Source organism: Rhincodon typus, chromosome 33, assembly GCF_021869965.1.
Source record: "Rhincodon typus isolate 14 chromosome 33, sRhiTyp1.1, whole genome shotgun sequence".
NCBI lineage: Eukaryota > Metazoa > Chordata > Chondrichthyes > Orectolobiformes > Rhincodontidae > Rhincodon > Rhincodon typus.
The window spans coordinates 34465686-34490561 of record NC_063364.1 but is presented as its reverse complement, the minus strand read 5'-3'; the positions used below and the strand labels follow the sequence as shown (position 1 = coordinate 34490561).

Here is a 24876-nt window from a genome sequence, read left to right as displayed (position 1 = left end):
CCTCTCCACCTATCCTCTCCTCTATCCCTCTTCTATCCGCCTCCCACTCTCTCCCTATTTATTTCAAAACCCCCTTCCCCTCCCCCTTTTCTGATGAAGGGTCTAGGCCCGAAACGTCAGCCTCTCTGCTCCTATGATGCTGCTTGGCCTGCTGTGTTCATCCAGCCCTGCACCTTGTTGTCTCGGATTCTCCAGCATCTGCAGTTCCTACTATCTCTTATTCCTTTTAATATGTTGGTTTATTAGGAATCTGAAAATGCTATCACAAGACTATAAATTCCATTGATCAGAATTCTTCTTATTTGGAAAATCTTTGCAGGTGTGATTTCTGTACTGGATTTTGATTCACCTAAAGAGTTATTCAATTGACCCTGTTGGCATTTCCTACAATCAAGTCTAGGATGACCTGCATTTGTGACTGTGCCTTCACTGTGTCTGCTCATAATTGGTCATGCACTAAGTTTTGAGCACATATAATCATTTCAGATGGGAATAATTTGCCCCATGCTACATACAGGACTGGGATTGACGTAACCCATTACTGTTGAATTCGTTTTACTGTGGCCAGGTTTGGTTTTAATTTTTATATTACTAACTACATCATACTGAATAGAAATTGGCATATACAATGTGTGCTGGACTTAATTTCTCAGTAGAGCGTGGTTGAACAAAATTTCAATTGAACCACAAGATAGCAAGACAGCCAAAAGCTTGTACAAAGATGGAATTTTCAGGAATAGCTTCAAAAGGGGCAGACAAGTGGAGAGATTTATTGAGAATTCTTGAGCTTTGAGCCTAGGCAGCCAAAGAAACTCATGACTATGCAAGAGGCCAGAATTGGTGGATGAACCATGTCCCTCTAACTATCACCTCATTCCTTTTTCCTATTTTGCATAGAAGCCTTGGTGATGGCTGCTTGTTTTAGTTGAGTTTTGCTGTCTTGCTACCATTAAAGGTAATATGCCTTCAGTTACTCATACTAGTGTGAGACCTGTACATCTAATAATGCAGCATTGCCTGGAGAGAGGAGGAAATTTTATTCTTTGGATGAAGTATTAATATGAGGTATCTAGTGGATAGATATAAAAAAAATTCAGTTTCACTGGATTGTTTTGAAGTTGATCATCTTTTAAATCCTCCTGTTTGGATATCTTATGATGCGTCTCCGTGACTGTCACACCCTGAGGTGGGATTTGAACCCAGAGGCAGCGCACTACTACTGTTCCACAATATTGGTTTGAAGTTGTGTTAGTAATTGTATGGCAGCTGTCTAATTGAATGCAGGTTGAAGGGCACTAACTTGGGCTTCACTAGATTGGAAACTCAGATTATGGCTGAATTAGGTTGTACATGCTTATAATGTTTCACTTTCAAAATGTCAGGTGGAGCAAAGATTAGCTGTAGTATCCTCCTATGTTAACTACTTTTCCGGAGCATAAGGAATGGGATAGTTCTCTGATACAGTGGCCAATATTTATCTCTTGATCATCTTCATGAAAACATTTGATCTAGTCAATAATTAATTGCTGTTTGTGCAACCTTGCAGTTTGTAAATTGAATGCTGTGTTTACTACGTTTCTGCAATGATTGTTACAAAAGTACTTAATAGGTTGTGATTTAGATGTCCTGAGGTTGTAAAAAGAACTAGATACATGATGGTTGTTGTGAATGTAACCTAGCAATGAGGTGATAATTACAGAGGTACATGGTGCAGCCGCTTCATGTAATTGTCCTGAGTGAGATTTATTGATGTTTTTTTTTTGTCACGTATACCGAAAAACAGTGAAAAGCTTTGTTTATGAGCAGTACTGGCAGATCACAGTAAGCAAAGGATGTACGGAACAAAAAGACTTAGAGGCATACAGATTGCATTATTTGAGGCTAGAGCTTAATCAACAGTCTGATAACAGCCAGAAAGAAGCTGTTCCTGAACCTGCTTGTGCGTGTGTTCAGGCTTCTGTATCTTCTGCCTGACGGAAGAAGTTGTAGGAGATCATTAGGGTGCAATGGGTCTTTGATGTTGTCCGCCTTTTTGCAGCAGCGAGCCATATAAATAGTCCATGGATGGAAAGTTGGCTTCCATGATGTCTGGGCTGTGCACACCACTTTCTTACGGTCCTGGGCAGAGCAGTTGCCATACCAGGCTGTTATACACCCGGACAGTGTGCTTTCAGTGGTGCATCTGTAGAAGTTGGTGAGGGACCTCATGGATGTTCCAAATTTCCTGAGCTGCCTGAGGAAGAAGAGACATTGTGATGCCTTCTTGACTGTCACATCTATATGGGAAGTTCAGGACAGGTTGTTGGTTATCGTCACTCCACATCTCACTCACGCGCCTCGCCTTACCTTGTACATTTTGATGCATTGGCATCAGTCTGGTGGCACCCAGTGTGTGTGAACTGTGCTTTGATTTCCATTGATTGCAGCTGGGCATGTTTCCCCATGGCGTTGGTTTTCCTGAGTTTTTTGTTCACTTTCAGTAGTCAATGAAGATGGGGGTTGGTGCCCAATTGCTTTGTGTGAGGTGTTTGTACAAGCTGATTAATGGCTGTGACGTTAGTGTAGGTTTCTTGCAGTCTGTAAGTTTATCACTGCTTAGTTGATTGGGAATAAATTCCACGTGCAGTGTGTGGGTGTGTTTAAAGTTGCAAATAAGCAAAGATCTGACTGACAAACACACTGCTGGAGAAACTCAGCAGATCTGGCAGCGTCTGTGGAGAGAAACAGAGCTAACAGTTCAAATCTGGTATGATTCTTCTGACTGCTACTAGCTTTAATCCTGATGAACAGTGAGATTTAACACTGAGTATGGCGGCTCCCTCAATGGCTCAGCTAGTTCAAACAGTAAGTAAATGATTTCGTCTGTACCGTGCTACCTCTCTCGGGGCATTAAGGTGGGCTCAGCAAGCTGAGTTTGCTGTGTTCTATCTGAAGATTGCTGGTTTGGGAAAAAGAAAGCGTTGGAAACTCAGGTCAGTCAGTGTTTATGGAGGCAACTTAATGTTTTGGAGCAGACACTTCACAACTGGGAATGAAATCTAGAGAAAGGGGAAAAGACACATGTTAGGAAGGAAGTAGAATATCCTGTAAGTGTTTGAATAGAAAACGTGTGTTTAAATGACTGAAATGATAACATTGAGATAGAAACTGTAGATTTATGCAGGAAATAGAACTTTATAATAAATGAGGAGTTGAGTAAGAGGACTAGGCAGATTGAAATAAATTGAAGGAAATGTTGGTGATGGTGAGCAGGCTTCAGCAAGCTTGGATTAAAATCACAAGGTTTCAAACTGCTGCACTGTCTGATGTTCTAACTGAGGATGCCCACCCCAAGTGCTAGTTTGTTTCTATTCCCTTTTCACACTAGGCATGGAATCAGCAGCAACACCATTTGACACTAGCTACTGGACACCAAATGGGAACAAAAGTAATATTTGACATTCTAAGCCAGTGTTCAGCTTTTGGGCTAATAAGTGGTTGTTTAAAAGCTGGGGAAACAATGAGTTTCATGGGAGCACTGTTAAAGATCAGAGCTGCAATGAAAAGTGGAAATACGTGATGGGGAACTTTGGGTTACACTTGTGGAAAGAACAGTGTTGGACAAAACTGTCAGCTGATCTGTGTTTAGTTTCCCCAGTTCAGTGGTGATTGCACTGTGAACAGTGGTTAAAGCAGAATGGGCTGGAGCACGGATCTTGGCTTTAGTGACTGATGAATTGGGTGTGGAACTTTGCTGAATCTGTAACTTTTTTTTCATTTGTGTGATGAGTATCGCTGCCTGGGCCAGCATTTGTTGCCCTTGAGAGGGTGATGGTGAGCTGCCTTTTTGAACCATTGGAGTCCACCTGCAGTGGGTTGCCCCACAATGCCATTAAGAAGGGAATTCTAGGATCTTGACACAGTGAAGGAATGGAACCCAGTCAAACAGTTAAATGAATCCACAAGGAAGTAGATCATTCTCTGTTGGAACCTAGGATATTGGAATTAAAAGGGAGATTCTTCAAACAATGTATTGGTCATATTCCAAATGACTGGAGGCAAAGTCCCATATCATGACTATGTACTTTGCTAGTATATTTAAAATAATTTGTGTATCTCACTCCTATAAAAGATTTGACAAAAGTTTAAAAACCTGAAACTGGAAGGAAGTGGTCAGAAGGTAACCAGCTTGGTTGTGTAAAAGGAAAAGTAGTAATAATAATAATCTTGTAATAATAATCTTGTAATAAAGTGAGAAGCTTGTTATTTGTATTTTATTGATGTAGTAAATCTTTTTTTGGTTTGAATGTGAATTTCTCCCTGAACTAAATGTTAACCTCTGTGGTGTAGTCTTGTATGTATTTTGTATGTATTAAAAGTTGTCATGTCTTTGTAATACGGGTGAGATTTTAGACCAGTTTAAATTTAAATTTAAATGTTTTTCAAAGAGAAGGTTGAGGCTAGTACAGAAGTTAGAGATCAAGTTAAAGAGACAAAGCAGGCAAGAGGATGTCAGGAAACAAGGGAAGACAGATGAATTAAACTGCTTTTATTTCAATGCAAGAGACCTGACAGGTAAGGCAGATGAACTAAGGGCATGGATGGGAACATGGGACAGGGAAAGATGGCTGAGCGACAGACAGAACTAACAGCACAATGTTGCAGGGCACAGATGCTATAGGAAAGATATAAGGGGAAGCAAGAAAGGAGGGGGAGTGGCGTTCTTGTTTAAGGAAACATCACCATTACTCAGTTCCACTCGTAAAGACTCACTGATCCCCCAGGATTGGGTGGCACAGTGGCTCAGCAGTTAGCACTACAGCCTCACAGCGCCAGGGACCAGGGTTTGATTCCACTCTTGAGCGACTGTCTGTGTGGAGTTTGCACGTTCGCCCTGTGTCTGCGTGGGTTTCCTCCGGTTGCTCTGGTTTCCTCCCACAGTCCAAAGATGTGCAGGCTAGGTGGATTGGCCATGCTAAATTGCCCGTACTGTTCAGGGATTTGTAGATTAGGTGGGTTACAGGGGGATGGGTCTGAGTGGGATGCTCTGAGGGTTGGTGTGGACTTGTTGGGCCGAAGGGCCTGTTTCCACACTGTAGGGATTCTATGAAAGTAAAAGGAAGATACAAGCAGAATAAGAACCTCACAACAGCTGGTGGGTGCAGGGCTACATGAGCAGTCCTGTAACTAAGTGTCAAAATTGTTTCAGTTAAAAACTAGTCAGATCCCATGTGGAGTGTGCTCAGGTTTGGCTGCTGAAGCTAAGAAATTGAATATTAACCTTGGAGTGGCATAGATTCACCAGAGAAATGGAGCTGGAAAGAGAAATTACAAGTAAAGTTTGTGTTAGACTAGGCTCTCAGAATGCAGGTGTGATCTCATTGACGTATTAGCAATGATTAAAAAGTTGAGATGGATTGACAAAAGCTGTTTCCTCTCAGATAGTTCAGAACAAGTTGCAACAGCCCTAATGTTAGTGCTAGATCATTCAGGGTGATGTTAGGATACACTCTTGCCCTAAAATCAAGACCTCCAAATCTTCCACCTAAAAGCCAAAAGACTCAGATTAGATTTTTAAAACAAATATTAGTTGCAAAACCATGCTAAGTAAATGGAATTAAATACAGATTAACCATGATTTAAAGGTGGTAAAGGTTTGAGGGACTGAATGGCTGCTTCCTGTTCTTGTGCACCTATTATTACAATCAGAAACCAAGAATGCCTCAGATTTGTAGGTGTGTTGAACTTTGAATTTGCTGAATCTGAGCATTAGTAGAGAGCCTGTGATTCTGTCTGTACTTAGGCCAATCGCTTGATAATTGCACTGAACATCCTGTTTTGGTGGTCATGGTGGAAATATCTGTTTCTCTTGCATGAAGTGATTGCAGCTGGGCCTGTGCCAGTCCCCTAGCAGCTAGGAATTTGAATTTAAACACACATGCAGGCTGAGCAAACTCAGTGGGGGTCAGGGCTGTGTTGCAGTTTAACACTAAAGGTTAATAACCTTGGTGTACAGCTGTGTCAGTGAGTGACGCTCTGCTGTCTGTTTGGCAATGTTTTAAAATGTCATTTGAACTGATTAGTTTGGGTTGGTTCATCACTTATTTAATGTAGCAAAGCCGTGTGAAGTTCCTACACTAGCACAGCCTAGTTTGCCCCCTCTCCCCATGTCTTAACCATTCTAGTCTGATGGTGCTGGCTGTAAACTATTGTGCCAATTCTCTCTGACTGCTCAGCCAACCCTTGCTTTCAGTTGTGCATCTGCAGCATTCCGGTTGAGGTCAGCTGCAGTGGTTTTTTAATCATTCACTCTCAGCATGTGGGTAGACCAGCATTTATTGCCTATCCCTAATTCCCCAAAGGGCTGTTAACAGTCAAGCACATCCCTGTCAGTCTGGAGTGACGTAGGCCAGACCAGGTGAGGATGGCAGTTTCCTTCCCTAAAAAGTATTAGTGAATCAGTTTGGCCAGGAAAACTTCGTCAATGGCTTCATGGGCATCATTAGACTCTAATTCCAGACTTTTATTGAATTCAAACCTCACCATCTGCCATGGTGAGATTTGAACCCAGGTACCCAGGACATTACCTGGGTTTCTAGATTAATAGTCTAGCAATAATACCACTAGGCCATTGCCCGTCCTGGCCTAGTACTTTCCACTCCCCTGTACTGCTAAAACCTTGAAGCACTCCATCACTAAGTAATTTTCAAACGGTTACCATCTCAAACTGTCCTAAGCCTCAGCTAATGCAACACTGATATGCCCAAGAGACAAAGGCCTGAACAACTATCACCCCCATCTTTGACAAACTGCACCGGTCCCCTGTGCCTCATGAACTCCTCCTTGCTGTCCATTCCAACGTGATTATTTCTTGTACCCTTCTCTCTCTAAACGTCCACTATGCACTGGTGTTCTGGAGTTCTTATTTCCAAGATGGTGTTGTCAGGCTCAACGTCATCCAGAAAACCCCTATGCCCAGTCAGGCCTTCAGATGATTTCTCTTTAATCCTCACCGTAACCTCCTTTTAACCTATCCTTGTTAGTGTCATGATGTCATGTTGCAGACCCATGTTAAGATATCACCAGGCTAGTAACTTTGTGGCTTTTCCAACGACAGTGTATATTCTGACTGTTTTGGGTCATTCTGGGAATACAGGCATGATGAAATGGATAATGGTAACACTCTATCTAGTTTCTGTGGAACATGTGGCTTCAATCTGAGTTTTAATTCAGTTTGAGTAAATTTGAATTATGTAAAAATTGACTGAGTGCCCTTTTTGATGGTATAGATGAAAGTTAGTCTGTAATCCTCTATTTAAAAAACATTGTTGGAAATATTCAGGTTTCACATCCACGGAGGGAGAAAGATACTTCAGGCCTGTGACTGACTCTTCATTAAAGGAAAGGGTGTAAACTTGTAGCATGAACTCTGTTTCTCTCTCACCAGGTCGGACAGCATCTGTAAAGTGTTTTCAGCATTTTTCGTTTTTTAGATTTCCAGTATCTGAAATATTTTGCTTCAGGAACTTTCAGTAGTCACTGACATGGACTGGCTTTCATTTAAAGATCAAAATAAATCTGTTCAGACTATTTTCAAAAAGAAAGTATTTATAATTCAGTCTTTGTGTAAACCTATGTTTTGCAATTGTCTTAACTTATGTTTGAGTATGCATTTTAACCAAATATTTGCAATTGAGTATTTTGATGCAGTTCTGTACATTTCTGCTGTAGCTTTGTGCACTCCATGATCAGGGCGTGAGCACACTTATGTGGGCAAATGAGATGTTGTAATTTATCAATGATTTTGGTTTGAATTTGTGTGCTTCCATTTTCGACTGATGTGTACTAGATCCCAACAACCTTTTCCCTGAGTAAAGTCCCCCTCCTTCTCCTCCATGAGTGGATGAGAAGTGGCGGAGTGGATTTGAGCAACGTAGATTCAAAATAAATGAGTTCTTGTCCAGCTGCGGGTGGAATTTAAGTAAGGCTAAGATGCTGCACTCCATGCCTGGGGCTGAACCGACTTCCTTGGGCACCTCAGTTAATGGAACAGTACCCGTTTCAGCTGTAAAAGATCCAGGGACAGAACTTTTTTTCCTAAGCTTTCCAAAAGCAACTTGATCGCTCTCTCTCCCTGTTGCCTAGATTTTATGTCTGGTCCCCACATGGAAAGATTAAAGGCCAGCATCTTGAGAATTCCATAGAGGTTGGTCTGCCGTCACCAAGTCATTCTTTATTTACATGTCCTTGATACTGATCCGGCTTCCCCCGAGCCAGCCCTCAGAGTGAACGGAACCTCTAACACTCCTGTTTGTAATCTATCAGCCAGGGCTCCCTGATTGGACCGGATTAACAGCCCCAATCAAGGAACTCGCATTCGATGAGGTCCACCTGGCTGACCTTATTATAATCACTACACATCTGTTGTAAATGTGCAACTGTATATAAAATGAGTATGTTTGTAATTTTAATTTGTGTTTTCTTTTCTCTGCAGGGAGCGGTGACTGAGGTTCAGTTTGGACCAATGAAGATCCACCAGGATCCCATTCAGGTATGAACAGTGCAGAGGAATATGCTTCTGAAGTTGAAATCTGACTCCATCCCAGAGCTTTGTTTAGAACAAAGTAGCCTGATCTATTATGGGTTAGAATTTCCAGAATAGCATTAGAAAGTACAGTAATGCTGACCACAACGATGCCACCCGAAGGTTGCAGGAACAGCAACTCATATTCCGCTTGGGAACCCTGCAGCCCAATGGTATCAATGTGGATTTCACAAGTTTCAAAATCTCCCCTCCCCCCACCGCATCCCAAAACCAGTCCAACTCGTCCCTGCCTCCCTAACCTGTTCTTCCTCCCACCTATCCCCTCCTCCCACCCCAAGCCGCACCTCCATCTCCTACCGACCAACCTCATCCCACCCCCTTGACCTGTCCGTCCTCCCTGGACTGACCTATCCCCTTCCTAACTCCCTACCTACACTCACCTTTCCTGGCCCCATCCCCGCCTCTTCGACCTGTTTGTTTCCTCTCCACCTATCCTCTCCTCTATCCCTCTTCTATCCGCCTCCCACTCTCTCCCTATTTATTTCAAAACCCCCTTCCCCTCCCCCTTTTCTGATGAAGGGTCTAGGCCCGAAACGTCAGCCTCTCTGCTCCTATGATGCTGCTTGGCCTGCTGTGTTCATCCAGCCCTGCACAATGCTGATTGCAAGTTTGTTTAATTATTCAATAATCCAGATTGATTTGATATAAGCGATTTATTGCATGGTGTCCATAAACAGCATTCTGTAATTTCTTCTTGTCTTCTATGCATAGATAGTACATGTTGATTGTTGTGATCAATGCACTCCAACTAAAATCAGTTTTGAGGTTAAAAAGTGGAAGATTTATTTTATTTTTGATTTGAGATTTTGTGTGGGCTGTTTCCTCTTGCATTAAATATCACCTGGACAAAGTGACTGACTTAGTTTTTGACTTTAATGCAGAACCTCTGCAAGTTTGTGATTGATTTGAGCTCCCATTTGAAAGTGCAGGGATTGGAAAGCAGGGTATTTGTGTTAGGGACAGTACATGTTGCTGTTTTCTGCAGAACTTATTTGCAGGTATTTGTGTCCAAGTAGTGAGATATCCCACTGAACTTTGACACTTCTGAAGCTCAATCTGGGGATTTTGCCGGAGAGATCCAGGAATAATTGTCTTTGAAGAATTGGAAGTTCAGCTCCATTTGCTCTAGCTGGCACCTCAGGGGAATAAAAATAAGACCTAAAGGCTTCTGAGGACTGGTGAAAATGGGAGTGCAGCTAAAAATTGGCTACATTTTTATGTATTATAAAATTTAAAAATATGAGAGATTCCAACATCTTAATTGCAAAGAAGAATAATGCAACATCGACAATAACAACTGTAGTATGCCCTTCATTCTCATCAGGAATACCTTTTTATATCCGTTCTATTTGTATAAATGCAATAGGGTTAGGATTTACCTTTTTTATAATTATTAGTGTGATGTGGGTGTGACTGGCAAGGCTGGAATGAATTGCTTCCCCTGATTACCTTTGAAAAGATGGTGAGTTTCCACCTTGAAATGTGGTCCAGTGTGAAAACAGGTGTATAGCTTGAAGTCAGGATGATGTGGGCCTTGGAATGAATACTGCTATCTGCACGTTCCCCTCCAAGCGATTGCAGGTTTGGAAGGTGAAGTTGAAAGAGCCTTTGCAAGTAACAACTGGTAACCTTGCATATGGTACTCTGTAGCAGTTGTGTGCTGGTGGTGGAGGAAGTGAATGTTTAATGTGCTGGCTAGTGCCAATCAAGTGAGCTGCTTGCAAGTGGAGAGTATTCCATCACACTCCTGACTTACGCCTTGTAGATGGTGGACTGGTTTTAGGAAGATGGGATGTAAGTTACTTGCTGCAGGATTCCCAACTTCTCACCTGCTTTTGAAGCCAGCATTTCATATGCCTCGTCTGGTGGGAGTAACCCTGCCTCTGAGCCAGGTGACCTGGGTTCACCCCTCACATGTTGCAAAGGTTTGTCATAACATTTCTGAGCAGGTTGATTAGAAAGTATCTACTCCTGTTCAGTTTCTAGTCAATGCTAACCCTTGGGGTGATGCAAGTGGGGAATTCAGCAACAGTAATGTTGTTGAATCTTTGAGTCAGATTCAATTATTTTGTTAATGTAATCATTGCCTGTGTGACACAAATATCCTTTGATTCCCTTAGAATCCAAAACACTCTTGATTTTGACTTCAGGATCCATACACTTCTGAGGAAGCTAATTTCTAAGAAAAAATCTGAACAAAAATTTCTCATCTCAATAAGAAATGGTTGGCTGTTCATCATGAGACTTGGGGATAGAGTTTCAGATTCTCCAGCTGGGGGTGTGGATGGAATGATCTCCCAGGTTCTATCTCGTCAAGCCTTTTGCCATCTTTCATGTTGCAATGAGACCACCCCATATTCTCCTAAATTATCAAGAGTATACACTCGTTCTACATCAATCTCTTCTCATAGGACAGCACTTTCATCCCAGTGACAAGTCAAATAGACTTTTGATAAACTGTATCGAAGGCAAGTATATCCTGCTTGCATGTGGAAACCAAAACCATGCAATTATGCACATATTAGCAACAGGTAAATTAGCAATGAATGCTAGGGAATTGTGTTCAACGCTTTATGGGTTAAAGTATTAAGGCATGGCAGGTTCTGTGTGATCAGAGAAGACATGTAGGTGATTGCCTGTGACCCCTTGGCTATTGCAGGGAGTCCAGTAGTCCAATGTTGATATCCTTGGAACAATATGTGCCATCCAAGGTCACCTGTGATAAGAAAGAGTTCATAAAGTCTGGCTGGGGGCATTGAGTTAAGGAGGGGCCTGGATCTCTGAAGCGAAGCAAACCCACTCCACCCCCCCTGCCCCATCCTCCCAGCATGGCTCAGAAATGTGCAGAGGGTCAGCCTTCCTGCACTAAAGCTTTGTATTGAGCAGCTGGAGGTTGTCAAAATTGGTCACCTCCAGTGCTCTGAAATTTGGTACTCTTGTTTGAATTCCATTGAAGGAATCTGAGACTCTGCCTGAAGTTCAGCATGAGTACGTGACCAGGACTTCAAATTCATGGTCCCTCTAATTTTATAAATATTGTAGTAAAATGACTGCTATTTGTTGTCACTGGGGAAAAATAATGAATTGATCCAGGTGTACTTCACTTTGATGTCTGATATAGTAACTCAACTGTCCCCATGATAGGTTTAATGATCTGGACCATACATTTCTTCCTGCTGTATGTATAGTGAACAGTGTTATGCATGAAACTGAAGCCCAGAGTGCCCCATTCATTCAGCAATTGAATCTAACTGTCTCAGCTTCTTAAAATATGTAACAACTGAAAGCTGCTATGTCTGGCTAGTACTTAGCAGCTCAGCTTTAGAAGTTGAACTCATTTTGCATAAAATATTTGCTGCTGTCTTGATTAAATAAATGGGTAGTGGCTTATTTACCTATGGCTTTATCTGTGGGTCAAACAGTATTTGAACTGAACAGAAGTGTTACTGATTCGTTTAGCTTTGTAGGATCTGTTTATACATGGCCGTTGTACAGGTATTTAAGATCAGATCACCTTACTAGGATGACAACTTATATTCACATGGCCAGTTTATCTAGTTAGGTTACTTCAACATTTTGGTCAAGTTGTTGTTGTATTTTAGGTAAAAAGATGAATTGCTAACTTGAATGCAAACCATGTGTAAAAGTTTTGAAACTCGGCCAAGTTACATTCCTGGTAATGGTCTCAGTTATTTGTCTGATTTGTGCTGGAGTGAGCCAGAGACTTTTTGCTTTGATTAGGCTTTGAACATGGAGACTTGAGTGAAAGCAGCATTTAAATACAGCCAAATGACACTTGCAACTAACTTTAAAGTAGTAATGTAAAACTGATAATTGGTGCTATGTATAGTTAACTGGAAGGTATCACTGCATGTTAGGAAACACAATTAAACCTCTTGTGCCATTCCATCCTGCTGTTCTCAGACCTGTGTTGATCTCGATGAGGAGAGCAGGACCCAGTGGATGGGAACAGTATATTAGCTCCTTCACTGGACCTAGCTGTTAGAAGACCAGAGTGCAAGTTGTTTCCGAGTTGGCAGAAAAATGTGAAATTTTTAAAGCAGTAATTTCTTGAGAGGTCTGAATTTGACAATTCAGTGTAAATTTGTGCCATTTTAAATTTCTTTCCTTCTGATTTTATTTTAGATGTTGAAATACTTGCAACATCCACTCTTCTCTCCAATTTTGGAATTGCCATTCACTTCAGATCGGTTAAAGTGCTTCATTGTGAATTATTTTCTCTTCCCCAGGTACTTCTAGTGTTTGCCAAGGAAGATAGCCAGAGTGCTGGATTCTGGTGGGCATGTGACAGGGCAGGGTACAAGTGCAATATGGCACAGACACCAGAGGCTGCACTGGAATGTTTCTTAGACAAGAATCATGAGATCATCGTCATAGATAATAGACATTCCACATATTTTGATGCAGAGGCACTATGTCGGTGAGTTGCTGCACTGTTTCAATTGATTCATGCTATGCCCAATAAGTTTCACGATGGTGATGCCAGCTATCAGATTTTGGTTCAACTACTAAAGCAAAGTAATGTGATGATGGAAATTTGAAATGGCAATAAAAATGCTGAAAATATTCACATTCTAATGAAAGGTCATCAAACTGAAAGTTAACCGTTTCTCTCTCCACCTGCTGTGAGTACTTCCAGTATTTTGTTTCTGACTTGTATTTGGTATCCTGCTGAGCACTTTCCTCATGAGTATTTGTGTTTAGGGTCACACATCAACAGGCAGCTACAGAAATAATTTCATCTCTTTGAGAAATCTTTTGGCATTTAAATAATGCAACAGGTGAAGGGAAAGTTAACAAATGTTGGATATGTGCATCAGTCCTCTGGGAATTGAAAAGAGAGAAGACCATTTAATACTTTGGATAATTGCACTTGGTGAATTGACTTTAAATCTCTAATATAGTGATTGATTAATCTACCTTTTTTCTCTTCGAGAGAAACAGAATGTCTTTCTAGAATATTTGTCTCTATGTTTAATAAGATGGTTGATAGGCTGTGACTGTCTCACTCTTACATGACAAATACTTAGAAACTGTATGCATGATATTGCTCATCATTCGTGAACTCAGCACTTTATGCAGGATCATTCCTGCTGCCACCAATTCAAAGCTGTTCGATTCTTCTGATTCTGAATAAGTTGTTGAATTCCAAACACCAGAATGTTATAGCTTGAAAATACTTTTGTTTTAAATTTTAAAATTTAAATTCACTTCTGATATTTCTTTATTTAAAGCCTGTGATGCTGCTTAGCACATTTTGCTCTGTTGTTAGAATGAAGTGTTTCCCAAAACTGAAACTTTTATCTGCAGGAATACAGATGTGTTCCTTTCACCGGATGTGTAATACTGGTTCATCTTTTCATAACCTTTTTAATCGCTGTAGCGTGTGTGTGTGCGCGCGCGTATTCATGCAAGTCTGAGAGACATGAGTCATGGAAAGAGAGGTTGGTTTGCTTGATATGAAAAATTTTCAGGTTTTTTTTGTGCATTATTAAAGTTTCCTTAGAATCAAGTAATCATACTATTACTTCTATTAATGACTGGACATCCACTTCTGTGGTCCAGTGCAACTGTGATTCTGTTCATCTGCACACTGTCTCTGTTGTATATGATAATATATATGTGCCCATTGCTTGTAGATCCATCAGAGCAACAAAATCGTCGGAAAATGCTGTCATTGTTGCTGTTGCAAAACGACCGTAAGTATTTTAATTTTTGAAAAGGAGCTGAAAGAAAGGCATTCTTCATTAAAGTAACTGGTTCAGACTTCGTAACCAAGGAGGTGGTATAAATTCTTAATGCTCCATAATACATAGAATGTTAGAACAGTTTGGAGATGGCGGTTTAACCCATTATTCAGTTGCTGGTTCTTTGAAAATGTTTTGTTTAGTTCCACATATCTACTGCTTCTCAGTCCTGCAGTTTTGTTTTACTTGATTCCTCTTTGAAAGTTGTGATGGAATATACTTCTATCACTCGCCCATGCATTCCAAATTCCAAAAGCTCTTTTCCTATTGAAAACTAGTTTCTCCTGACTCTCATTATCAAACGCTTTTGAATTTGAATATCACTATCAAACCTTAGTATACAAATCTATCTGTAACAACATTGCTGGACAAAGTGTAAACTCGAAAATTAAAAGAGCATGTAACAGAGGGTAATGTAATAGTCCTGGGCAATTCTAATCTTCATGCAAGCTTCGCAGATCAAACTGACAAAAGTAACTTTGAAAGCAAGTTCATGGAACATATTCAGGTCTGTTTTGTAGAGTAATATGTTGCTCTGGCAGAGGTTGGAGGATTACAATCTCACTACTCCACAGATCACAACCTGAAATAAAAATAATCCTCCTTCCAGTTACCAAGATGACCAATTAAAATACCTTATCTATACCAGGTTTGAACAAAAAATCAATTAATCAGATTTCTTAAACACCATGTGTTACCAAAACAAAACTTCATTACTGATGATGCAGGTGGTTAGCATACACAGTCAATATAGAAGAATAAATGTTTATACTTCTAAATATCTGCAAATCATATGCAAATATGTGCACACTTCAAGAAGCGAGTTAAAAATGTATAGATTTCTATGCAGAAATTTTGTTTTCTGAAATAGGGGAGAAAAGAAAGCTGGCTGTGGGTTATACTTGAAAGCCAGAGGATAAAGTGTAGAATGTTCCTCATTGATCTGATGTTTTGCCATGTACAGCCAAATCACTAAACTTGCACGAAGTCATGCAGACACAGCTTGCTGAGGAAATACAGTCTAAAGGTTTTCTTTCAAGCATTCTCTCAAAATATCCAAAGGTTTCATCCTGAACGGATGTTGAGGGTTTTCTTTTCAGAAATAGATCAGCTAGACAGCTTGTTCTTAGCAACTGAACAAAATAAAACAAGATCTCCAAGCCAATCGCTGTTCAAAACCAGCCCCAGCAAGGTCTACAGCAAAGTAAGTCATTACCACCTGCCATTCACTTTGCAGGAAGCCTTGTTTAAATAAAATCTCCATCATCCAGAATTAGGTTTCAGTGACTATTTTTAAAAGAAATCACCTGGTCATTTCCACAAAATTTGATGTGAAACAATTTTACCATAATCCTTGAAACTTTAAGTCTTCTAATCAATGCTAAATATAAAATGTTTTCATAGCAATGTCTAGAGTAAACTAGGGACTGGATATTTTATATAGACTTGAGTGATTTTGCAGGTAATATTCTTTTAAAGTAAAAGATCCTGGGGCACGGTGATCTTAATATAATCAAATTTCAGAATTCATAGCTGTATCCAAAACTAGTTTTGATGAATATGCAAGACAGGTTGGCTGAGGCATTTGGTAAATTGGCTTTAAAATTATGATGGTAGATAATCAATGCAAAACATTTTATATAATTCATAATTCTCAACAAGTAAGCATTTCCTGGAGGAATAAAAGCTTAACTGGAAAAGCAGTTCACCTACGGCTAGAGAATTTGAAGATGGTATTGCATTAACAGAGCAGGAATGCAATGTTGCCAATTGGAGTAGTAAGCTTGAGCGTTGGAGGAGCTTTAAAAAAAAAAATGAGCAAAACATTGCCAAGATATAGATAAAGTTAGAATACAAGGGTAAACTGAGCAAGTAGTGTGAAGGCTGTTTACAGTACTTTTAACAAGTATTTGTACACTAAAAAGAAGATATTAGCCATAGTGAAAAGAAGTCTTTTGGGTGTAGAAGCATGAGAAATTACTGGGGAGTAAGGAAATGACAAGGATGTTAATTAGATATTGCCAGCTTTCACAACTCGAGACACCAGACATAGTGCTCTTGGGGGAATATTTAATTAATTTGAGAGGGATTTGAGATCCAGGATAAAAGATGCACAAAGAATTGGGAAGACCTTTAACACTAGAGTAAGAAATAGGTTTTATGTGGAATTAGGTTAGCGAAAAATAATAAAGTTGAAATTAAGTTTACAATGTCTGTAGGGAAATGATCAAAGCATGATGAATAGAGTTGGTAAAATGCAAACAGATAGTTAAGCGGGAATGGAGCAATACTGCCATAAAAGAAACTTCCTTTAAAGGAGGACAGAACCAGGCAATAAATATTCCTGTTAAAGGTGTTCAGGAATGCTAAGGAAGCAGAAAAAGATGGGGTGGCAGCGTCAATTTAAGGGGCAAAGAAATAGGATTGGAGAGCAGTTTGCTTAATTCTAAGAAATAGTGTCTTGTGACAGGTGTGTTTTAATACAGAGATCTGTGAAGCAAGGTATTTCAGGAAGGAAGAAGAGTTAAGTATATGAAGTAAGGGAAATAATTCTAAAGTTTGTGCAGAAGTAGATTTCTGAGTGTATATGCATGAAACACATTTTTGGGAAATGGAAGATTTGAACTCAAAAGGCCACAGAGAACTGGGGATTGCCTCTGTCTACGAAAGTCAGTTGACTTTGGAAAATACAAACCAAACCTTTTAAAGAGAGAGAAAAATGAGTTTTATTACTTTGTTTATTGGACTTGGGAAAACCCTGAAATGTCTATGCTGTCCATTGCATAACAACAACTTTTGGACCAAGTTGCTTCTTTTGGAATACACTAAAGTGATTTGCAAGGAAAGGGATTTGTTCTTTCTCCCAAGGAAGTGTTTGGGAATTCTGCAAGTTTCAAATATCAGGGTCTCTGTTTCCTGTCTGAACATCTTCCTTTTCCCTGTGAATGATAGCAATTGGATGTAATTGACAGGCAATCAAAGGAGCTGAGAGAAATCAACCCATTCTATCTTCTGCACTTGAACCCTTGACCTACATAGATGTTGCCTTTTTGCTTATTTTATCCTGAGTGATAATCCATCTCCAAGCAATGTTGTGTCCTCTATCTATATGAATGTGTTTTTGAGATTTCATGAATGTATTACTTTTGAGTTTATCAAGAAAGACTTGGTCTAAGTCACTCGTTTTCTAGATGACAGTGTTAAAGCAAAACTAATTTTTGTGATTTAAGTAAAACATGTCCACTTTTGGCACAGATTGTGGAATATTGCAGCTTGATTCCCAGTGCATTTTCTCCCATCAGTCATTAGAAATGTAAATGGTAAATAGCCATTATTTCAAATGGATTGCAATATCAGCATATTTTTGTCAATGCTGTTTGTATGCAGATTAGCGACATAATTGACCTAAACAAAAACAAAAACCACTTCTCAAAAACCACTTCACAGCATTTTAGCAATGAAGTCCCAAGGATGTGAAAGAATCTATGTAAATACAAGATGTAGCTATTGTGACTAAATAAAGATCTAATGTATTACAAGAGAAGTTATTTGCTTTTAATTGAGAGTTATAACAATCTACCAATCCCCATAGATTTGCATTTTAAAGCAGATTGTCATGATTGATACTTTTTTCAAAACCATTGTTAATTTTGCAAATGCATTGTTGTTGCATCTTAGACAAGGGGATCATAAGGAGAGTTCCGTGATGCCACTGATTGCTGCAGGCTTCTCACGGGTAGGTTGCTTACTTTTCTATATTTTAGTAGGTTTTGGCTGCTGATTGTGAGCACGGGGAGGTTACTGGCTTTCAGCGGGATGGGGTGATTGATCCCAGCTATGGGAATTGCAAATCCTTTAAACAGCACTCGTGCTTCTGATCACTAGATTAGTTTTCAATGCAAAACAAAAGGTATAAATGATCCTGATCATGTATTGGGCCTGCAGTGGGGATTCCTTTAAAAGCTTTCTTAAAAGCTCAATGAGGACCCTTGTTTCTAACAGCTGCACTGATGAGGATTTGTTAACTTGGGCAATAGTTTTTTTAAACTGAGATTACAATAGTTGAGTGTAATCCAGCTTCATGTGTCAAAATTTAATTTCTAAGTCTTTCAGTTAGATCATTGAGATTCTGTGTAATGTTCCTACCCATTATACGTTTATTGTGTTGCACATTTTGATTTGTTCCTTACACGTTGTTTCCTTTGTTACTTTTGGCTCCTTTTTCAGTCTCCCTGTGCTGATTTATCTGTTGCATTTGTTGTGCTGTATCTCGTTTCCATTTGCGTTTGCCATGACCAGTTTGCTCCACTCCTGCCCTCAGTTGTTGTACACAAAATGTTTCTGTTGTACAGAAGAACTGAGGATGTGGCACCAATTTGTTTCTGTCTCTTGTGTGACTGTTGCCAGAGACCTGCAGGATCTTTGAGTGGCAGGGCTGTGTGCCGGCTCTTCCGTTCCTGTTTGCTTTCTTTTTTTTTCCTTTTTTTCTTTTTTCCTTTACTTTTGTTTTTGTTTGGTACCTTTAGTGGCAGGTTAGTCAGCAAAATCAGTGTGGCACCTAGAGTGGGCCATGTGCAGAGTGGCAGCTCCTCTCAGCACTCGGAGGTAACAGCTGATGCAACTCCTCATGGCGACTGGAGCAGAAGCAAGCATGTCCTCCTGGTATTCGGAGCTGGCAGTAGCAGCAAAGCACCTCCACTGATTGCAGGTGGCAGCAGATGTTTTGGGATGGCAGCGCTAGCAATTCAGCATCTCTGGGGAGGGTGACCAGAGTGGGACTCTTGGCGAGTCAGCGTTGGCCTGGTTGTGGAGCCAGGGACTCCTGGTTGCAGTGGGCCCAGAGCGAGTGTCCTGGCATTGGCAAGGTGGCAGCTGAGGCAGTGGTAGCATGGTATGCCCAGAGCCGGGACTCGTGGCAACAGAGCTGGGGACTCCTGGTTGCAGGGCAAGTATAGATTCCACACGGGACCCAGAATTAGCATCGGCAATGGTGTGCGGGAGGTGGGCCCAGAGGCAAAGAGATGGCATCTAAGGAGTGGCGACTCCTACATTGGTGGGTCTGGCGCGGGCAGCGGTGCAGGTGTCATTCGTGAGTTGGCTCAGGTCATTCTTTCAGTTATATATTTTGTCCTTTTTATTCTTAAACTATTCAAAATGGCACTGGATTGTGGTGACTGTTGAAGCTTTTCACTATATTTTATTGTATTACTGTAAAATGCAAGTGACAATCATCCAATCATTCAATATGGGAGAGCTGAACAAGAAGTGAAGAACCTCTTGGAAATAATCAGCTGATGATTCATCTCTGTCATGGCACTCAGTCTTTTTAAAAATAATTATTTTAAATTCTGATTGAGAGCGCCTTATCGAGACCTTGAAACCACATTTCTTCCTTTTTCTTCAATTTGCATTAAATTAATTTTAGAGCTCAGTGGGAGACCCTTCAGCCCCTTTTCTCTGATTTGGCTATTTATAGATAGCATTATAAAGGGTGTTGTATTGTAGGGAAGGAGATGCAAAATAGCCTCAAAACTGTACTGAAGATAATCGATGGGGAGACCCCGTATGCTGTCTTAAAAATGAAATGTATTTTCTGCCTAATACTGGCTGTCTCTTCAATGACTGTAAAATCACTGGTTTCCGAGTAATGAGCCACAAGGAGAAAATGTGTTAAATGGAGCAGTTGTATTGCATGTTGGTAGGATAGATATCTAGGGAGTGTCAATAAGTCTCTGAATCCGTCAGCGCAGAATTTGGTTACGCTGCTATTACAAATGTGATTGCATTAGCTTGATTGGAGGGTATAAATTGGGAAGAATAAAATTGCAATTGAAGCAGTTCAGCAACAGATCACTCAAGTTGTAACTGGGAAGAAGGACTTATCTTGTGAAACCAGGTTAAGCAGTTTGGGCCTGTGCCCTATAAGAGTTTAGAAGAGATAGTTGACCTTATTGGAACAAAAAAGATCCCGGGGAACCTGAATGATGTGAATCCCAGGAGGATGTTTTCTCTCTTTTTAGGGAAGACTAAAGTTAAGGGAGGTGCTTTTAAAAATAAGAGGTCACTCTCTTTCAAGGTGGAGATTTAGATTATTTTTCCCTGAGAAAATCCTCTTTTCCAAAAATAAACAGTGATGAATGGCTTGTTGAATTTGTTCAAGGCTGAGTTAAATAGATTTATGATGGACGAGGGAGTCCAGTATGAGCAGCAGACAGGAAAGTTGGTGCCACAAACATCAGCCATGATCTTATAGAATGGCATAGCAGGCTTAATGGGCTGAACGGCCTTCATCTGCTCTTAAGAATATGGGTAGAAAAAAAACCTATTATTTGCTGTACAAGTCCTTTATTTCCTTTAGAGAAATCTGGATCGTTCTAACTATCTAATTGGCCAGATAAGAGTTCTTGATAGGTTTGTTGGAAGAGAAATTAGTAATAATGTTTCCTTAACATAAGGAGAGTACATAAGAATAAAGAACAAATAACATCATTGGGGTCAAGAGCATCAGAAAAATTTTTTTTTAAGAGGACTGAAAGTTTTTGGTGTGGAGATGAGAATGTAGGATTATTCACAAAGTGTCTTCCTTTCGTTCTTGTGTGTTTCTGGGTCTGAACTCGAATCGTTTTCATTTAGTCCAATTTCGCTCTGCTTTCCCAGTCTTGTTTTAATACTTTTTCAAATATACATCCATTCTTCTTACCCATAGTTTGTGTCTGAATGACCCTTTCTAAATAAGCTTTTTTAGAAAAAAATTGCTCTCTGCCATTATTTTCATCATTCATTTTTGCAAATAATTGCTAGATAACAGACCTTGAACATTTCTGAAGAAGAGAAATGCAGTGGAAGCTGTACATATGGACCAAATTTCAAAGGGAGTAACAGTTTATACTGCAAGAGAACCAGGATGTGGACTGCTTTACAAGTGAATGTGGTTAAGCATTGCCATGGAGGATGCATCGGGGAATGATGTCCCCAAGCTTGTCTTCAGTTAAAGACCCATTGCTTCAACTAATTCCCTTTGCTTGCAGGACCTGGTCTGTAATCACAACTCTATAAACAATAGAAATAGCCTTTTATCAATTTATGCAATAATTTTCCCTAATATTGAACCTGTTCAATTTCCGCTCAGCTACTGAAGGATGCCCTTGTTTCTTTAGTCTTTCCTCATAACTTTCCACGTTCTTTCTTTCTGGGATCCTGGATGGGGCTGTTATTATCCTGGCTAGCTAATTTAACTTGCCTTGTGAAATATTTGGTATTTGCTTCTGCAGTGCCACTGTTGATATGTTGTTTGTTTCTACAGTGGTACATTGAAAATCCCAGTATCATTGCCTGTTACAATGAACTGATCCAGCTGGAATTTGGAGAAGTGCGTGCACAGTTCAAGCTAAGGTATTTCAAGTTGCTTCATTAACTTATTCCATGGGCTGTTTGGGTTGGATAGTATGCACGAGTGTTACTTTAATAATTCAGTCCGATTTAGTGTGTAAAGGTTTGTCATTCATATCAGGTTTCTGGGAAATCCCCACAGTTCCCATTCAGCCCATTTCGTTCAGATCTTTGAGTGTATAATTGGTCAACAAATCTCATCACCAAAAACAATGCCCAGGTTGATGGTCAGAGCTTGTTTTAATATCAAAATGTGCGTGAAGTTCACCTTTGATGTTTTAAAGAATAATAGAAGGTCAGCGTTAAAAGAAAAATATTTTTTATCCCTTTTTTGCTTTGGAAATACTGTGTACTGTATGGATTCAGTGAGATGCTTACACAAGTTGCATGCAGCATGAACTGCTCACTGCTGTGTAGCTTTAATAGCATCATTTGTGTCTCTGTCTCTCAGGGCATGTAGTGCAATCATCACAGCTTTGGAGCAAAGTCAAGAATTAATAGAAATCACGAGTGAAGATAATATTATTCAGGTTTGTTATTTAATAATTTCACCTCCTCACCCCAAGCTTGATAAACCAGCAAATAATTCAATACTTCAGTCACTATATTGCATTAGTTTTCTGTTTTCAATTTTACATTCAAAATAGACTATAAAAGGCAGCATTCAAATCAACATTCTGATGAGTTCATTAAAACCAAAGACAAATACTGCTGATACCTGCAATCCAAACAAATTGTTCACTACTAAATAGATCTCACAGCATTATTCAGAAATAGAATTGTAAGTTTCAGATCAGAGATATTTCATCAGAGCTAGATAGTGATGAAGTCACCTGGCAGAGTGGAGGTCGTCATTATCTTCGCACCAAACTAGTGTTTGGACTTCTGCACTGGCAACATGAAAACTGTATTTCGGGAGGTATGAAATCAATCTGGCAGACAACCCCAGAGCAGCATTAAAGAACTGCTGTTTCATAATTGGGTGACTTTTTTATTTTTACAGGTCAGGTAATAACAGTCATGTGCCTGACTCTTCCAGTGGTTTAGAATATTGCTAAAAAATCCACCAGACCGTTCAAACTGAGTTCAAATTTTTTCAAAGTATCCTGTGTATCATTCTTCCCTCAATGACTAAAGAAAAGTTTGTTTAGTTAATAATTTCAATGCTATTAGAAATGTGCATTGCAAATGAGGCCATTTAATGCATCTCCCAACAAAAAGTGCTATGCATCCCAATGCAATTTCCACCTCTTGGTCCATAACGTACGTTACAGCACTTCAAGTATGTTTCCAGGTATATTTTGTCAGTTTCTCCCTCCATCCTTTCATGCAAACATTAAATTAGGAGTAAAAGTAGGCTATTCAGCCCTTCAAGACCGCTCCCCATTCAGTAAGGTTATGGCTGGTCTGACTAAAATTCCATGTTCTCATCTATCCCTGATAACCTTCAAGTCCCTTGCCTAATAAGAACATACCTCCCTCCACTTTAAAAATATTCATTGACCCCACCTTCTGATGCAGATTGTCCCAAAATTGCACAACCTTCTGAGAATAAAATTCCCCACATCTGTGCCCTAAAAGGGCTACCTTTAATGCAAGCACATTGAGGTACACTTTCACACCATGTTGATGGTGTAAGGCAATTGGAAGCTTTTATAATTATTAACATCATTTTGCCCTGAAGTGTTAAACGACATGCAGTAAAAGCTGAAATCAACATACTAGTGCTAACATATTATTGCGATGTATCCCAAAAGACATACCTCAGCAAGTGGCTGTCAGTGATACAACTTGTGTTTCAGGCAGTGTCTTCCAGACCTGGACTGCCCACTGAGTGAGTGATTTATTTATTTCCAACTTGTCTCTGATCCTTCTAACTGTGTCATTTTAAACACTATCCTCATGATTATTGACCTCTAAGAGAAATAGGTTCTTCCTATCTGAGTCTCTAGTTTGCTCATAATTTAATTCAGGTATTCAAAATTATTTTCGGCCTTCTCTGCTCCAAGCAAAAAAGCCTCGAATTATCCAAACTTTCCTCCTGGCTAATCTTTCTGTTCGGCAATATTCCTCTAAATCTCATCTGTACCCTGAGTGTAATCACATCCTTCATGAAATGCAGTGACAGAAACTGTGCCTGGTCCTGCTGCCACTTACTTGTGAGAGGTAGGATGAGATGACAAGTTTTAGATCTCCTATGATTTTATTTCCTAGGTAGAGTGTAGACCATGTGTGTGACAAGGCGATGATGTGTTACAGGTTTTGAAGATGTCTGAACTGTGTGATAGGTGTATCACTGTTGTCTAACTCCAAAGCTGCAGCATATTGGAATGCTGCTATGAAGTGTGTGCATTTTTTACATCATTGTCTATCATGGAAGAAAGTTCTTGCAATCAAGTCTTGTAACTGTAACTAACTCTGGTCTTGCATAATTCAAATTGATGTTAATATTCCCACAACAAAAACAGAAATGATGTTCTGGCAACCAAAATCCAAGCATGAAGTACGGTTAGAAGTCAGAGGATAATTAGACCACGGGAGACAGCCAGGCCTGCTGAGCTTTTCCAGCAACTTCTGTTTTTCTGATTGACAGCATCCACAGTTCTTCTGGTTTTTATGGACACAGACAGAGGTTTATCCAACTTAAAGCATTACATTGGTATCTTTCCTCTGTCTACATTTACATACTGCCATAAACTTTCCCATCAATTATAACATGTTATAGTGGAAGGAGCAGCAATTCTGTTTACTTGAGGTTTGTGAATGTGGACATAGGAAAAGAATTGGCCATAAATGCAGCTGTTAGATTTTTAGTAGATGGAGGCCTAAAAATTCTGAAGGGAAAATAACTTGATGTTCAGTCTTATGAAATTTAATAATTCTGAATTAGGAGAATGTCAGGGAATTAAATTACTTCAACCTTGGCTACAAACAGTGAGCAATTTTACTTTTTCAAGTTTCAAAATTTCAAGTATTCTTGTGATTGTGTACTGGCTGGTATTGAGGCCAGGTGCTATGACTAGTTTACAAGGCTACATGTCGTCACTAAGATCTGGATTATGTACAGCTCTGCCTCTCTCTTTATCTGCCTGCTTAGCTGAAAAAGAAAGCAAGCTGCATGGCTATTCTGAATTA

The 24876-nt window shown here is 39.8% G+C and overlaps 1 protein-coding gene across 1 annotated transcript in view; it reads left to right on the top strand.

Annotated features, from left to right (window-relative positions):
* The window catches only part of LOC125486782 (high affinity cAMP-specific and IBMX-insensitive 3',5'-cyclic phosphodiesterase 8B-like), a 67030-nt gene extending 44277 nt beyond the window's left edge, over positions 1–22753 (top strand). Inside the window, exons 2-8 of the mRNA XM_048615770.1 lie at positions 8474–8530; positions 12835–13025; positions 14245–14304; positions 18031–18088; positions 21656–21744; positions 22193–22271; positions 22745–22753. Of these exons, the coding sequence (XP_048471727.1) occupies positions 8474–8530; positions 12835–13025; positions 14245–14304; positions 18031–18088; positions 21656–21744; positions 22193–22271; positions 22745–22753 (543 nt within the window). The remainder of the gene's footprint in view (positions 1–8473; positions 8531–12834; positions 13026–14244; positions 14305–18030; positions 18089–21655; positions 21745–22192; positions 22272–22744) is intronic.
* Positions 22754–24876: the final 2123 nt, after the last annotated feature.